This window comes from Geospiza fortis, unplaced genomic scaffold, assembly GCF_000277835.1.
Source record: "Geospiza fortis unplaced genomic scaffold, GeoFor_1.0 scaffold383, whole genome shotgun sequence".
Lineage (NCBI taxonomy): Eukaryota > Metazoa > Chordata > Aves > Passeriformes > Thraupidae > Geospiza > Geospiza fortis.
This window is the reverse complement of record NW_005054484.1, coordinates 805,496-823,616: the sequence shown is the minus strand read 5'-3', so window position 1 is coordinate 823,616 and position 18,121 is coordinate 805,496. Positions and strand designations below refer to the sequence as shown.

General features: G+C 40.6%; 1 protein-coding gene across 1 annotated transcript in view; it reads right to left on the bottom strand.

The window, feature by feature from the left end:
- Window positions 1-18,121, bottom strand: part of PEPD (peptidase D) — a 148,495-nt gene that overhangs the window by 130,078 nt on the left and 296 nt on the right. Inside the window, exons 2-4 of the mRNA XM_031063188.1 lie at window positions 17,573-17,595; window positions 14,819-15,002; window positions 13,476-13,603 (exon numbers count right to left, since the gene is read on the bottom strand). Of these exons, the coding sequence (XP_030919048.1) occupies window positions 13,476-13,603; window positions 14,819-15,002; window positions 17,573-17,595 (335 nt within the window). The remainder of the gene's footprint in view (window positions 1-13,475; window positions 13,604-14,818; window positions 15,003-17,572; window positions 17,596-18,121) is intronic.

Below are 18,121 nucleotides of genomic sequence, written 5' to 3'. Positions count from 1 at the left end.
AAGTAGCTCATCGTTCTTTCAAGGCTGAATTTTTCTCTAAGAGAAAGAGAACAGCAGCTTCCCACAATCCTCCATCCTCTCCCTCAGTTGTTAAACTAGGTCATCTTTGAGATACTTTTGCCTTCATCACACCTAATGACAAGCTGCCCTGATTCCTAGATGTGTACCTCCCTGCTCATCTTCCTCTTGCTAGCTCACTCAAAAGTCAGCAAGATTTAGCACAAAGTTGAGAGCCAGACTTCTCAGCTCCTCTCTGAAGCACTCACAGCTCTGCCTCACTTTTTTTATACAATCATTTAGCACCTCCAACTAGATGGAAAAATAAATTCATATACACTTCCCACAAACTACCATCCCACAGGAGCCAGGATGCTGCAGTGATGAAGCTGCCTCTCCCACTGGGAAGATTTCTAAGACCAACTCTGTTGCAGAACCACAGAGGTGCAAGGAAAAAGTGAACATGAAGCCTGTGTTAGAGCCAAAAAATGCTATGCTGTCACATATAGGAAAGCAGTACAGAAAGCAACCAGGGGTCAGGGAGAAGGAGAAGCAAAGCAGGCCAAGGGAGACAATTCTGGCCCCTCTGCCCTGCTCAGGTGAGACCCCATCTGCAGAGCTGCCTCCAGCCCTGGGGAGGACCTGGAGCTGCTGGAGAGGCTCCAAAGGAGGCACCAGGATGAGCACAGGGATGGAGGAAAGGCTGGGAGAGCTGGGATTGTTCAGCCTGGAGAAGAGAAGCCTTAGGGTGACCTCACTGTGACCTTCCAGTACCTGCAGGAGCTGACAGGAAAGGTGGAGAGAGACTATTTACAATTGACAGGACAAGGGGAAGTGGGTTCAAACTGACAGAGCAAGGTTAGATGGGATACTGGGAAGAAATTCCTCCCTGTGAAGGTGGTCAGGCCCTGGCCCAGGGTGCCCAGAGCAGCTGTGGCTGTCCCTGGACCCCTGGCAGCGTCCCAGGCCAGGCTGGAGGGGCTCTGAGCACCCTGGGATATGGGAGGGTGTCCCTGCCCATGGTGGCAGTTGGAACTCAATGGCCTTTAAGGTCCTATCCAAGCCAGACCATCCTGTGATTCTGTCATCCTCAATGGCACCTTTCCATATTCTCTCTACTCTCTTCCATTTTTCCCCCCTTTAGTGGGGCTCAATGAAAGATAATTATGCACAACATGGTAGTTACTGTAAACAGTACTAGTGCAGACTTCCTGAACAGACACAGGGCTCAGTACCCATTTTTATCCAATTTGAATGCAAAACAGGCTAAAGTTAGCACTGATCACCGTTGCCACAGGGTATCTTCCATGAAATGCTCACTTGGCATAATGAAAATCAGAAGTTTCATTCAGTTATCATCATTTCAAGTACATCTGATCCTTCCCAGGGATGAGGAGTGCTTCTCTCCACAAATGACTCTCAAGAAGCTAGAGTAAGTTAACTGGTTACAACTTTTAGGTTTGGCTTTGTCATTTGTAACACTGCTATGGGCTGCCAGTTTTAGAATTCTGATTAATCACTGCAGAGACTATGTACAAAAAAACCCCACAGCAAGCCATAAATTAATTAGAAGGATTGCCCAAGCAGAAGATATGATCCCAGATATTATTGAATCATGCCTATTTACCTATAAAAAATAAACCCCAACCCTTTTGTAAACAGATGTGAGCAGAAGCAATGACCTAATTTTTACAGGACTCAGGAAGGGGCTTGGGGTTTGCAAAATTGTTTCGATTCCCTGACAACACAACTTGGCAAAAACCCACAGAGAATAATGCATATCTGCCCTAAAAAGGTTCAGTATCCTCTCCCTTAAGTTTTATGACTCAGCCAAGCAAATACCAGTGTTAATTAGAATTGTCAATAGTTAACTTCCAGAATAACAGGAGTTATCTTTTTCTCTTACAGTGGGAATAAGCAACTCCAAACTTCTGGAACATGCCCATGTACACATGGCCAAGCATCTAAGCAAAAATCTGGCATCTCAGAGTTCATGGCCATCAGAAAAGAAATGTAGAGTCCTGCACTGTTACTGATTTACATTAATATGACCCTAGTTTTTCTCATTTTCAGCCACAAAAAACCCTTAAAGAAGAGACTTCTCTAGTTCATCACTTACCATTCATCCCAAATTCCAGTGAAAAAGTTTGAGTTATTTTGAGTTAAACATTAAGCTCTTTACTTTCTGCTGATGATTCCCATGAAACTCCTCTCTCTGCCATGTTTTTCTGCCCCACCTAGGTCACCTACTTAGTTTCTTGCTCTCAAGAGGATTGGGAAATGCTGAAGATGGCCTAAAGATGTGAAGCTATATTTTAAGAAGATTTGAATTCTTATGCACTGCCTAATTTTAACAGCTATTTTTTTATTTAAATACCAAATATTGAAGATTCATCCCTCCATGATAACAAGTGACAATTTTATTTTCAGCAAAATGCTACTCAAACAATGGGAAAAAAGAGGTGGGGGAGCAGCAGCAAAACCTTCACTGTAAAAATCCAGTTTGAAACATTAAATCAGAGAGTAAATTAATACCTTACAATAACTGTACTTCATTTCTCTAACACACATTTATCAAACACAAAAACCACCAGCAAAAGTGTAAGGGAGCATAGTATTAAAAATGAGTAATCACAGATCCCTGTCAGTTATTCACCTTGGTGAAAAAAAAACAGTTTAGAATAAACTTTTCCATTTGGTTTAACTAGATTCACACAGTACATGATGGCATGTTTAAAAACCAAGATGCTTCATCAAATCACAGCCAAATCACACCAATTCAGATTTTGCCTAACCACATTATTAGGACTGGCTCCACTTCAGTGTGATCCTGAAATTGGAACTGGAAACTGACTCCTCTATTTATCCATCAGTTAAGATGAACAGCTATGACAGTTCTGTATATCTATAAATGCACTAAAAATTTATTTTAAAGCTTTTACATATTTGGACAAAATTCAAATCACAATTTCTTTGCAGCAGTTTATCAACCACGTTGTGTTTCCAATTCAAACCGAATAAAAACTTGGTCACATTGTCTAAAAACATTTTAAACCTCTTGTTCATTACATTGCACAAGAATTCATAACACAAATCTTAAGAGATCTGTACAAATTTGACATTACTGTAAGAATTCCATTAAGCAACATTTCTTTGTATGCTAAAGGACTCTGGAGCAATATCCTTGTAATATCAACATGATAAAAAGTGTTCTAGTTTTCAGAACTGTATTCAGAAGAGAGGTAAAATGAGATGGATCTAAATCACAAATGCCAAAGAAAAACTGTGAACAGAATTTATAACAGCTGATAGTTATTCCTGAAAGAAACACATCTAAGCCACTTGCTAATATATTTGCAGCCTAATTACTGATATACATTTTTATGTATGTGCTTTCATTTGCATCTAAACATTCATCCAAATTTCAGTATATTTAACATTTATTCCTAAAGGTTGCTTGGTATTTCCATGTTTCAATGCTTCTAGGACAGATTTTCAGTTTTTAGTTTTTAGAGTGGATAAGCTCTAAAATGAAATTCAGCTTTTCCTGAAGCAGCCCAATTTAGCTTTTCTTCAACATTTCAGTTGGAGTTCCTAGTTCAAGAATAGTTATCTTACTGCATAGCCTAGAACGTAGAATACTCCTGTAGAAAAAATATTCCAAATGGTATGTTCACTGTGGATATTAAAGAAATTAAACACCTTTCATGTTAAGATTTGAATCGTTTCAGAGAATTCCTTAAGTCCTCACATCAGGTCTTGTTTGTGTTTTGCAGCTGCTCTGGAAGAGGGGTGCCTTACTCCACTGTTACATATAAAAGAAAGCAATAGGTGCAGCCTAGCATAAGCACCAGCATGATGTAACTGCTCTTCTGCAAAATGAAATATTAATTTGATAGCAAAGGGCACAAACAACAAAGCAGTATTCTGTCTGGCTGACCACACTGCTATCACTGAATGTACATTAGGGCAAGTCATGGGAATTACCTACAATTTCTAATCACTGTAGCTGGCTTTAGCAAGAAAAAACAAAACAAACAAAACAAAAAAACCTCCAACTAATCAGCAAAACTCAAAAGCATTAATTTAATGTATTTTTTTGAAAAGAAGCTGCAGGAATCTCAAAATAACCAGTCAACAACCATTTTGAAGAACTCCTACTACATCAGGCAAGAAGACAGCAAGTACTGACAGAAAGCAGCATGCCATGCTGAAGACTCTCTCCCACAATTAAAATATTCTCTCCCACAAGTCTTATTGTCTTTAGGAGCCACTGCTCCTGGTAGATACCAGAAAGTGATGTTTTCAGAAGCACTAATTAAAAGTAAGGATTAACACAGTTGGAACAATGAAAGAATAGACCAATAACAAAGACTTCTACACAATAATGTTCAGGGTACAATACTCTCCTCATAGGTTCTACAAGTTTTAGTGCCTAAAATACACAAAAAATTGTCCACGCTTGTATCACAAAATCAGGAGAGGATGCAGTGAGACAGAAAGGCTAAAACCTGTTAACTTCACATTAAAGCTTTCTGCTTCTTCCATTCAACCCTGACTTTTATATTCAGAGTAACAGATATAAAACATCACTTTATGGCAAAATCACTTTGTCTTGAGCAAATTAAATGCCTACATTATCCTGCAGATAGCACCTGTACAAGGCACTGCAGCACACACACATGGCATGAAATACATTACATTTTTCCTCACTTAAATGAGGGAAAGCACATGCACAAGGAGAAAATTAGATAAGCATAATCTTCAGCACTTGAAGTTCTACACAGTCAACAACTCATTCCCCAGTCCTTGCTAGAATGAGCTTAAAGCAGAGTATAAATTTCAGAGAGACTGCAAACACAGAGTAACAACCTTGGCAAAATTTAAAGCAGAAGAATAGAAATACATCAGGATATGTAGAGCTGAAAGAGGAAAAGGGATGCAAAAGTAATGTTTTAATGGTGTCAAAGATTCACTAATAAACTCCCTTCTCATTACAATATCATCAAGTTAACAGATGGTAAAGCATTAACCAAACAAGAGGGTGTCAAGAACTGCTAGGAAGAACAACACAGCGCACTTTAAAAGACACCAGCAGATGTTCCTGATTTTGTCCAAAAAAGTTCCATCACCTTTATATCCAAAAGGAATTTCACTATCTCAAACAAGAAGATTAAAAGGCATCAAGCTAGATTTAAAACAAAACAGTACTAATGGGCTTGCTGGTATCACAGACAGCCTCCAACAATGTTTTGAGTACCTTAATGGTGCTCCCTTTCCACACCTCTCAAGATTACTGCTACGCTCTTTGAAAGACAAAACTACCTGCACACATGTAAACTCAGACTCCCTTTGATACAGTCTGCAGTAAGATGGATTCTCAGAAAATAATGGATTTTAGAAGAAATCAAGATTAAGATGACAACCCAAGCTGATGTGACTGGGAAGCAAGCAGGAAGTGAAGCCCCATCTGTGTGAGGGGCAGAACAGCAGAGTCCACAAGCATGCAGCTGGGCACAAGGTGCTGGGTGTGTGATACTGCACCTCCCAGTGCAACACACACCATGCAGAATCAGAATAACTTGGGGCACCAATACAGGCCACTGGACTTAGGAAATCAGAAATCAAGTGTTGAGGAGAATCTCACAGTAAGTCCTAGCAACAGCCAAACACTGAGCTCCCTCTTTCATCTGCTTCAAGTATCCAGTCTCACTGCTGCTGCTCAGCTATTCCCACCACAGGCATTTCTAAAAGATGAACAGTTCTTCAGACTTTCTATAAATTCTACGTCAAGCAGCAGTGTCTCAATTAGACATTTAAGAGGTACTATCAAGAGCTACCCATCAAAAACACAGGAAACTTGCAATTGGTAACCTTTGCTTTATTCCTCTCTGCAAATAAAATTCTTCCTTGGAGTCAAGGGCTCTGTACAGAAAGAACTGTGACTAAGGAAATGTTTACACACTGAAATCCCTGAAAGATTTCTTGTAGCATTAAACTGATGACAGATACTCATTAGAAAGCTCTCTTCTCAAAAAAAGAGTGTAAGAATTATAGTGGTTAAGGTATTAAGTGTAATTTCTAGGTCACTATATGCAGTAAGTGTTTCACTCAAACACTGGGCTCAATTCATGCTTCTATAAAAGAAGTTGTATAGCAAATCTGCCAATAGCAGATGTTCTGCTTGTACTTTGGAAAAACATCAGGATGGGGGGGCAGGGGGACACAAGCAATATTTAATATCCCACAGATAAAAGCACTACAGCAAGCTCTGCAATGTCAGAAGCATGTCCCACAGCTCCCATATTAACCAGTAACAGAACGAGACAAAGCAGCACGGATTTTTACAGCAGCATTAGATGACCTGAACAGCTTTGAAGGAAAGGAAAGGGATGATGTGTAACATTCCCATTTCACAACTTGTAAGGAAAGCCAAACCACAACAAAGTTAAATGAACTTGACACAACTCCTCAAGGGGCACAAAGAAAAGACAGAACCTACCCTTGCACACAGTGCTGTATCCACGATGTCACATTGCCCCTGCCAGACAAAGCAGCATCTGGTGTCCCCCAGGGCTGGGGCTGTGACCACCTGCTCTGACTGCCAGAGCTCCAGAAAGGGGCACACAGCAGCAAAACACATCCTGCCTGCTTTACACTCACATTTAACTTCTAAGAAGCATTAATATTAATGATACACTTCCCTAGCATATTTTAGCAGATCAGTTTGGTTTGTTTTTCCTTTTTTTGTTTCTCAAGAGAGGCCTCACTCTTTCAGAGAGTCCTTCCTCAGCATACAGACAGGTCACAGGGAATAAAAAACCTAAGGAAAACAAATAACATCAAGAGCTAAGAATGTGGAATTTCAGAACTGCAAGAACACAGGAACTACTGTAGGTATTTCACTTGAGGTTTTTCTCACTGAAGTGCCTTCCCAAATGCAGGGCAACAAGGAGCAGAGCTCTGCCCTCAGGCCAGGCAGTGGCACAGCAGAAGGCAGGGTGGAGGTGCAGAGCCTTGCTGGCAAACCCCCATGGACACTTCTTTTGCTGCAGATCACCTTCCTACAGCAGCAGCCAAGGTCTTGTAGCAAAAATACATGGCACGCCTGATAGAAAAAGAAAAACTTGGCTTCTCTGATATTTCAAAATGTTATCAGGAGTTTATATCACTGAACTCAGTACTCCTGGTAGCACATTACATAAAGTATAAAATAAGAAATGCCTGGTGGGGGTTATCAGCATTGCCTACCACACCACTGAAATGAGCTGTGCTATCTCAGTCTGTGGTTTGAAGCCACACCCGGATATTAAAAACCCTGCTGCAGCACCGCCCAACAGATTTGCTTAGTGCTGGTTTTTTCTCAAAATGCCTGAATCAAAAACAGGAGAGGAAAAAGAAGCACTTTAATGCTTACAAAACCACCAACTGGAGCATTCACTTAAAGGTGTATGATGGTGGAGATAGCCAGTCAAGGGACTGATACAAATTGCTATTATGGTTTCAAGCCTCCTCAACAGGAAACTTAAGGTGTTTAAGAAAGCTGTAAGAAAGCAAAGATTTATAAAAATAAGTACTGAAGTAAAAGTCATAAAAACAATCCACATTCATCCCAGACCAAGCAAGGTTGTGGACAGTGAGAATACTGGGACAACGACTAAACTGCACATTTGAGAAGTCTGAGTATTTGAGCAATGCTTTTAGAGAAAACAATTGCCAGTAAAGTGGCAAGTGCAATCCATACACGGATTATCTGAAAAAGTAATTTTTATCCCCAGAGAAATTGGGCAGCTGGCACATGGGAACCTCATGAGGTTTAACAAGAGCAAGTGCTAGAGCTGCCTCTGTGTTGGGGCAACCCTCGGGATCAATCCAGGCTGGGAGTGAACAAGTCAAGAGCAGCCCCGGGGGAGCCCCGGGGGAGCTGCGGGGCAGAGCCGGCCCTGCCCGGCCCCAACCCGGCCTGGGCTGGGCCCAGAGGGGAGCAGGGGAGGGGATTCTGCCCCTCTGCCCCTCAGTGGTTTCCCACCTGCAGAGCTGCCCCAGCCTGGGCCAGCACAGGAGGCACCTGGAGCTGCTCAGAGAGCCCAGAGGAGGCTCCAGGAGGAGCAGAGGGATGGGAGAACTGGGATTGATCAGCCTGGAAAACAGAAGTTTTAGGGTGACCTAACTGCAGCCTTCCTGTGCCTGAAGGAGCCAAAAAGAAAGAGGGAGAGAGACTATTTTTAAAAGCCTGGAGTGACAGGACAAGGAGGAATAGCTTCAAACTAAAATAGAGCAGGTTTAGATTAATATATTAGAAATAATTTTTTCCCTTTGAGGGTGCTGAGTTCTTGGCACAGGGTGCCTAGAGAAGCTGTGGCTGCCCCTGGATCCCTGGCAGTGTCCCAGGCCAGGCTGGATGGGGCTCTGAGCAACCTGGGATAGTGGAAGGTGTCCCTGCCCATGGTGGGAGGCTGGAACTTGATGATCTTTAACGTCCCTTCCAACCCAGGCCGTTCTATGATTCTATGAAATACAATAATAAGTGGATTTGGGACAAGGAATAGAAATCACAATCCAGGGACAGAACTGGAATCATGGAAAATAAGCACCCTGGGGGATTGCACAAGTAAGCCTTGTCAATCAAAAGCAACCAGCTTTATCGTGCAGTTTTGAAAGGATCACATCAAGGGCAAAGCAACAGATGTACTACATGAACAACAGTAAAATATTTGACAAAAAACCTCTCTCAAGACTGCTACTCTCCAAAATCAACTCAAATTGGCTTGGACAGAAACACTACAATGCAACCTGAAACCCAATGACTAGTCATAATAAGAAAACGGAAAAGCCTAAAGCAGAAAATAAAAACAAATAAATAGATAAAAAGATGAGCGTTCCCCAGGCTGGGAAATCCTCCAACTGCCACACTGAAAAGTGCTGTGTCTATTTAGACTAATGTTCCCAGAAGTTAAAGCAATAAACAGAAATGGACTGCAAGTCTTGATTAGTGGGATACTGCAAAGATTGAAATTAGTTCTGACACTATTCAGAAACAGAAGCAGAACTGAGTGTGTTTGAGATTCACAGAGAACATTTCCAGATGGTAACAAACTTTGCAGATAAGTTGCAATGCCAATTGGTACAACACAGTAATAAGATGACCTAAAGTGATTAAAACCTGGGGGTTTTTTTAAACAGCAAAATAAAGATTCAGTGGGTACTGGGAAGTGACAAACTGCAGTAAAGGATCAAACTGAGAGACACAGAAAAAGAAAAGCATATTTCATTTTAGAGAAAAAATTACAATAAAAATAGCAGGAGATGGCAGATCAGTTATAAAGGTAAAACCAAAAAACACACAGCTCTGGAGCAGGCTATGGAGAAGACTGTATGCTCCACATTAATAAAACTCCTGTAGAAGATGTCCTTCATTCCTGCAAAATGTGCATTAAGAAGAGCAATTAAGGTAATCTGGAGTTCATTCACTATAACCTGCAGATACACTGCACTCCCTTTCCAAAGAGCTGTCCCCCTGTCAGCTTCCCTTCTACAGACCTTGCCCTCTGCTTGCCAGAACAAGGGTAATTAATGCACCAGTCTCCATCACCACCGTACAGTCAAACATATCATGCTGTGCAGTTTAATACTCACAATTATTCAAAATACAAATGCCACAAAATCTCACACATCTCCATTTAGAAGAAGAGATCAAGAAATCAATTTCTTAGCTTCTAATTGTCACAGTCCCAAAAAGTCAATAAGAAAAAAAAAGGTAAAAGCCCACACAGACTGAGAGGCCACTTTCTTGTACTGATCTGATCCTTTCAAAAGTGAGATCCCTTCCTTTCTTACATCTGATCCTTTCAAAAGTGTTAAGGGTGAAAAAAGCAAACAAACAAAAAACCCCCAACCATATATTTCTGCAGTTTTTCCAAAGGCAGTAAAGCTACTCAGCTTTGCTGATTTAAGTGCAATCACCAAAACCAAAGGTTGATTTTGGTTGCAACCTACTTGAAATTTATGACAATGTTTTAAAGAGCTTCCTCGTTAGGTCACTGAGAAATAACTAACATTTGCAAAGCATTTCATGTGCTTTATTACAGCTCCAGGTGCTAATCCAAGGTTCAACTTTGAACACACAGACAGCTTTCAATTACATTCATGGAAAAACATTACTTATAGAGAGTGAATTTAAAGCTGCAACTTAGTGAGTGCAACTAAAGTCAGATTAAAGCTGCAATGCTTACCAGTCTTCCAGCAGAGCTTCAGAGAAAACACAGGAAATTGCACCACTAATTGGGCACTACAGCACCATGTATTTTTCTGAACCAATAATACATTTAATAGGTGTTTCTAAAGTCAGAGCATGAAAGGGTTAAATACTTTTTGTCTTCCATTAAAAACACTCTATGTGGCAAGGCTAATGAGTCATTTTGGCATGCTCTCCACATAAAGCAGCTGCTGTACAGTATGTTTTACTTTATAAAATATCTTTAATCAGCACACTGACTAGGTCTGTCATTTATAATTAAGGAGGTAAATGGCAGGTGCAGCAATAATTAGCAAAACTGAAGTCTTTGTGAAGGCATGCAGTCATACCAACTCAATGCTTTCTAGGAACAGAAATGATGGCTAACAGCTTTGTTGCACCAGAAACTTGATTAGGTAAGACTGTGCCAAGAAAGAGGGACATTTACAAAACATTTACACTTCTGAGGCCTTTACTATCCTATATTACCATATTCATTTCTAAAACTCTTACTTCTAAAGCTAAAAACAGAAAAATATTCAGGAGCAGAAAAGCCACCCACTAAGCTCAGAGTCTGTGTTTCTGCCTTACAAATGACAGAGGGACAGGGGCAGAGGTACAGGTCAAGAGACAGGCAAAGTGGTTCTCTTACTTGAAAAGGTTTTTCCAGCCAACGACTAAGAAATTGGCTGGCCCAACATCTGGAGAAATGCCCACACCCATAATTTAAAAACAGAGTAGTGTTTTCGTGATCACTTCCATGAACCAGTCCTACAATTACCCTCATAACAATTCTGCAACTGCCACCTTAGGAGGCTTTGGGGTTTTTTGGAGAAGGTCCATAGTCTGCGAGCTAAACTAAATCTCTCCTTCCTTTGAAAACTGCAGAGGTTATTTTGCCTTGAAGGACTTCTGAAAGGCAGCCTTACAACTATCTTTACACATCTTCAGAGCCCACACATTCAGCATGAAGTCCATAACACCTCCAAAGCAGCAGTCCCCCTCATCACCTGTGCTGCTCAGTGCTGGGCTGTGGCTGACCCCAGCCCAGAGTGGTGCATCCCCCCTCCATGTCTGTCTGTCCTGCAGAGTGCCCAGGCACCACCTCAGCTCATGGAAACAAGAGCAGTGGTGAGGCTGGGAGAATCACAGTGTTCATGGTCTCATTTGTAAACGTACAGCCTGCTGATCTCCAAGCAAACACTCCCAGGTACTGCCTTTGGCCACAGTAACACTGCAGTGAATAGAGTCTAGGAGCCCCATTTTTGTATTATTTCAAGGCAAAAAGATTAACCCTTCTGAATTATTAACTCTTCTTCACATTATCCACACTATGCTTCAAAAGCAACTCAAATATGTGTTCTTCAGTGAAGTGAAGGCACAACACATCAAATGATACATTTAGTAATACAGCAGTGGTAAAATTGTAGTAAAGAGCCTTTTGCATTAATTTTAAGAGAATCTATGTATTTCTGCCCAAATTCACATCTGTCTTAAGCAGAATAAACACCAGGCAAAGCAACACCACCTTGTGCTATGAACTAGCAGACCAGCTGCAGACCCCTGTAAGATACCAAGCCCTCAAATACCACACAAAAATGACACTGATTTGTGCCTCACTGATGGTAAGTGACAACCTCTCCAGTGGGCAGACAGTGACTTCCACGGGCCCACAAGTAAACACTTCCAAGGCAAACTATAGTAATAAAGTGCAGGGGATGGAAGGCATGCTTACTTGTGTTTTTCTTTCAGTGCTAATTGAGAGTTAAAATTGAATCTTCTGGGAAGGAACACAGTCCCCAGCTGTGAGCAGTACCCACTGCCAACCAACTTATGAAGCAGAACGGCTACTGACTCACAAATGAGTTATTCACCCATCCTCCTTCTGACAAGCAGAAAAAGTACATGACCACGGCTGACAGAAGAGAAAACAAAATTCAAACAGAGGCATTCAGGAGGGATAAGGAGAAGAATTTAGAAAACAACAAAGACCATTTGTTATACTCTGCAAGAAGACACAAACAATGACAATGAACCACTTTTAACTAGACTTAATTAATTCTGTAAATGGGCAGATAACAAGTGCTGCACAAACAAATCAAAAAGGCCACTAGTTATAAGCACCACAATATTTTGTTTGAGAATGCAAAATGAGATGCTGGAATTTCAATAATATTTTTAAGCTTTTTTTAGATTAGCCACAATCAGTGTGGGTATGAAACAGCTGTTTTGAACTACCAGAAGAGATCCAAAGGATAGGAAAAAATTTTGTCTCTAAGTGGGAACAGATTTCAGAGAGTACACATGGGGGGATTACAGAACCTGCCCTCCCAGACAGGTGGAGCTTACAGCTAAAATATTTCAGACAGCAGGAGGCAGATTTTTATGCCATCACAATTTCAGTCCCCAGACAGGTCTAAGACAGTCAAATTCATATAAACTCTCTGAGAAGACAGCAGCCATGCCCTGCCATATGGTCTGACACAGTTCAGCACATGGGATCAGTTACAACTGTTTTCCTTTTCCCAAAATTAGCATTAAAATATAAGTGATAGCTTCAATTAGAAGTAAAGCAGCTTGTCAAATGATTAATTTAGAAGCAATCCAATGTTCTGAGACAATGTAGATGATACAAAAATTTACAAAAATTGGTAGAGGGTATAAATACAATTAAGACTGAGAAAATAATTGAACACATAAATAAATCAATTCCTCCACTACTATGGCACTGTGCAGCATTTACTACCAAGGTGGATGGAGAGATGTTTATGGCATACTCATAGAATAGCATTAAAAGCACATTTTCCTGTTTGTGAGTTCATTTTTAAAAAGCCTATCAGAGGCTAAACTACCTTATGCCATTCAGAAAGCTTCATTAGCTAAGGCTGCTGCAAACTGGTAAAGCAGCTTGAAAAATCCTGCTTTATTATTTAACTTGCTTGGGCTTAACACAAGATGTTGACTTTTCTTTATGGTTCACCTTCCTCCCAGAGCTACCCCGATATTCATGGGCTCCAGTTCCAAGGGTATTGTGTTCCAAATGGTGGTGGATCATTTCATATCACATGATCAATATCAACTGATCATGTTTTGTATCTCTGTATATATCACCCTATGTATATATCATTCCCAGGGTGTGATTTGGTGGAATCTGATTAAATAACACAACACTGGAGCTCTACAGGCAGTTACATTATATAAAGTATTTGGATACACCAGAATGCAGTTAAGAGACAGGTCTTACTTTCCCATCCAAACAGCATAGCTTTCAGGGAGTTGTGGAACAAAAAGCATTGATCTTCCAGTATCAACATCTACTGCTCCAAAGCAGCCTGCTTCAGTTACTCCAAAAGTCCAGTGAAAGTAAGATTCCTAGGTTAAAACAAAATATATTCTTAGAAGAAAGACCCCACTTCTACCAGCTCTAAAAATACACAAGAGTACATATTAATTCCTATTTCCACATCTCTGGAGGAGATCTCTTGCTTCTGGAGCAGGAGAAGTGGTTTATGTCTAAACCTTTTCAGACTGGTTAGTTTTAGGTTAGAATAATACAAATCCCTTTGCTGGCAACTGGAAAGGATCAGAGCTTAATGAACTACCATAAAGAGGTTAACTCAGCACAGTAAACATACACTACACATTAAAATACATTCTTCCAATCTACAATTAGGGAATGTATGATCAGGGAGAAACAACCACCTCACAAGGCACAAGGCAAAAGCAGAGCACAGCTTCATTGGGTGGCAAAGGCAGAGTGCTGAAGTGAAATCCCAACCTTCCCCAGAGAGGAGGAAGCTGCACTAGGAACAGCCCTCAGCCAAGAGTTATTTTAAGAACAAGCAAGCAAATAACAAAACACCTAACAATACAGGATTTAATTTTGGTAAGGACAGGCATATGCTCTAGTACCCTGAAAGGTGCATCTCCTCTAAAACCAGACTAATAAGTACATAAGGATATGTGCTATGTAAATTAGAATTTACTGGGTTTGTTTCTTCATAACATACAACAGCTCAATGAAGTTCACAAAACAAAGTGCTGCAGAAACCATGCAGGGTATGGGATATACATGATTTGAGTTCTTTTACATCCCCAGAACATGTTAAGTCCTATTTGTGACAGAAGAACACATGGCTGCTTAAGGAAGAGTCTAATTTAAGAAGACACATGTTGTAAATTCCAAGATATAGGCTGCTGTTTTATAAAACCATGAAATATACTTTTCTATTAATTAGGTCCACTGTAACATGCTTTATTACACAAAGAAGGTTGATTTTTGGGTCACAGACAAGACTGAAAAAATGAAGACACATTCTACTGCTGTCTTCAAGACTAGATTCAAACACTGATGAGCAGTAAGGCCTTGAACAGGTTTAGGCCTTTAAACCAGATAATTAGCCTGCACTAAAGTACTGAAAGTGAGAGCAAGTCAAAGCTGAAGAAGCAATGTTATAAAGAAGCTAATTTATTTAAGTGAAGCAAGACAATGCGCATCCAAGAGACAGAGAAAATAATTTAAAATCATTTAAAAATCCGTGCAGTGGAAGAGAGTTTCTTAATTTGAAGTTTGGATTCAGCTCTTACCTGGCGAAACACAATACCAGTATCAGTACAGTATCTCTGGGTTTCTTCTCCACCCTGCAGCAGAACAATTGAATTCTTCTGGACATCCTTATTCTGTCTCAGGCGCTCACAGAGCCGTCTTCTGTTCAAGGCAAAGAGCGCCACAGGCACTTTCAAGGTCTCATTCCCCAGCCAAAAGGAGGGTCTAGAAGAGATTTTTTCAATTGACAATTAATGGCAAACAGTGGTTAGCACAATTTAGATGCACAGTGTTCATTAGTTTAATTCAACTCTACTAACAAGAGGCTCATCACTCCTGGGGAGGAGCGGCTCTACACACATTGCTCTCAAGCAATCACTAAGCACTGCTCACACAAGGACCAAAGGAAAAAGGTATGTGAAAAAGGCATTTTATGACTGGCTTTTCACAAATATTAAAATGAATATTATATGTGTTGTGTTAGAAAGTTGTGCTGTATTAATTCTCTTAAGTAGTGTGTTAAATACAGTTTTAGGTTATAAAAAATGTTAAAATAGAAACTATGCTATGTAGGATACTTTTTTTAAAGAAAGGACTCACACTGAGATAGCAGCCACAGGACACCCAAATCTTTCAGAGAAAAAGAATTTATTGCTCCATTATCAGAAGAAATTAATTTCTTCCTGCCTCGAAGGCACTGTTAGGATTCAGAGGAAGAAGTTGACAATGACCAGACAGAATCCTGTGTTTGAATGGAATTTATGCATCATGTATGAGGTGTATGAATATGCAACAGGCTATTGCTTTTAAGGGTTCATCCTTTGTAAATGGATGTCCTTTTTCAGGCTTGTGCTGCCCAGAAAAAGGTACCTGGACACCCGTAACTCATTGTCTCTATTGTCTCATATTGTCCTAATTCAAACTGTCCAAATTATTATTACTCTAATTGTATGACTATTTTTATAACCATTTTATTACTATTAAACTTTTAAAAATTTAAAAACAAGAGATTGGCGTTTTTCACAGGTGGAAACAGCAGACAAGGCTGGCTGCAGCTACAGCCCACAGCACGTCCCTCATCACATCCCTTTGGGCAGTGCAACACAAAGTGACCACAGCCTGTGTCAGCTGAGGAGAGGCAAAGCAGGAGGGATGAAAATTAGTTCTGAGGTGCTGAAAACAGAAGTGGAAGTTTACAGTAAGTCTAGAAAACTTCAGCAAGTCCTTCTGGGAAACAGGGAGTGGAGAGAAAAGATGATGGACAGCAGACACAGGACAACAGCATTTCCCATACACAGGATGGGCAAATCTCTTTTCTACGGATGTATGGTTATTCTTGAACATGCACAAGGAGCTTCAGCCAGTGACTGAACTCAAACACATGGCCACAGGAGCATGGCTTGGACACCTCCACTTGTCCCTAAGGCCACACAAATGTGCTGAGACAGCCCAGAAAGCTTCTGAACCATTGTGCTCAACAGAGCTGCAACTGCAAGGACACTGTTTAAAAGCTGAGAGCTCGCTGTTACTAAGTAATTTTAGATGTTGAAAGTACCTCAAGAATATGTGGCTGATTCATTCCCATTTGTTTCAGCTCCATAAGTGCACCTTTTGGAGATTTCCCAGTAGAAACACTATAGCTTTTCTAGGATATGGAGCAGCGGGAGTAGTTTAGTCAGATTATATGAGAAGAATCTAAAAGCAGTTTATTTTGGGGGTGGTTTTTTATGCTTGAACAGCAAAGCTGCACTTTGGAGCTTCAGTATCAGAGATGATCAATAAAATTTATCCATAAAATCCTATTATTTAAGTCCAATTTGTCCCCCCACCTCAGCTTCTCCAAGCCCGACTGGATGGTCACTTTCTATGCTTTACAGGAGATGGCAGAAAGGTGCAGTTACCTCGTTACTATGTTAAGATGACAAGAAATGAACCAACCACCAAAGTATTTAACATTAGAGGAGCAAAGCTCCACGTCTTAATTATTATATAGCTTTCATGAGCAATCTGAAAGGTAACCTTTGATTTATAGCTGCATAACCTCCTAAAAGACTATCAACCTCAGAAATGTAAACCCTGTAATTTCCTACTGCAGCCACAGCATAAAAGACCTAATAAAATACTTTACTTGCTTATAACCACTGGATGTAACAGCATAAGTAATTTTAGAAGGTAAAGGACTGCTCTTGCTAATCCAATTTTCAAAATATCTGCTTACAAGTTCAGCTGATGGCGCACAAAACCCAAATGTGTTTATTTTTATTCCTTCCAACACACACCTGACAACCCCTCACCAAGGCAGGTAATCATCACAAGGGCTGCAGCACACACCTCAGCACAGCCTGGAAGCACAGCATAAACTTTTTTTTGGGGTACCTATGTCTGTAGGAAGAAGGAAGCAAGTTCATACAATCCTAGCAAAAGCTACTGCAAGTTTAGTCAGATAGTGAACCTCAAAGTAAAAATAGGCAAGGCTTTCCAGGTACAAAGCTGTGGCTCAGTAATTCAGCAATGCACAGGAGGCTGAAAACGCTGCTTCCAAGCATGATCATCCCTTGGAGGATGATCCATTTCCATGCAACAGCCTGGAAATCATATGCTCACCTTACGGGGCATTTATAAAAGAGAGGAGAGAACATCATCAGATACCCTTATATCACATGTTTCTCTCAGATCTTTGTATCTGCTGATTAAAAAAAAACCAAAAAACTAACAGGCAGAGGTTGTAGCACAGCCTGTCTCATGTTTTGCTTCAAAGGAAGGAAAAAAGTCACCTTCATTGCAATTTTACTCACTTCACAAGTTTGGGGATCTTTTTCTGCGATTTTAAAAAAAAAGAAAAAAGAGAGAACTCTGACCTCTCTCCTCCAAGCCTATTCCTACACCCTGAAGTTCAGAGGAAGCTGCTACAAAGGCACATTTTCATCTCCCTTAAGTCTAATATTAATCCTTTTATTACACTTAAAACCTTTGACAATCCAAATGACACTTCAGGAGAAATAATGACATCAGACAGCAATTCAAACCAGTACTTTTAATAAGCCCCTGAAGTCTACCTTTTACTGGGATCTTAATGCTGAAGCTGAACTGCGTTCTAGTGCAAAATGACAGCTTTTGTGCACATTTTCTCTAAGTGAAAGTGTGTTCTTCCTTGGACATAGCAGATCCCACTTTCCCTGAATAGGATGGCACAGTATTAACCCACAGCAGAGCAGGGTCTGCAGTTGTTTTAGAGTGGCACAGTTTTCTCAGGGGCACAGCCTTGGCCTCTGCTTTAAGGCTGCTGTAGAAATCACAAGAGCTGAGCATGCTGCACCCTGCAGCAAGGGCTGGGCTGAGTGTAA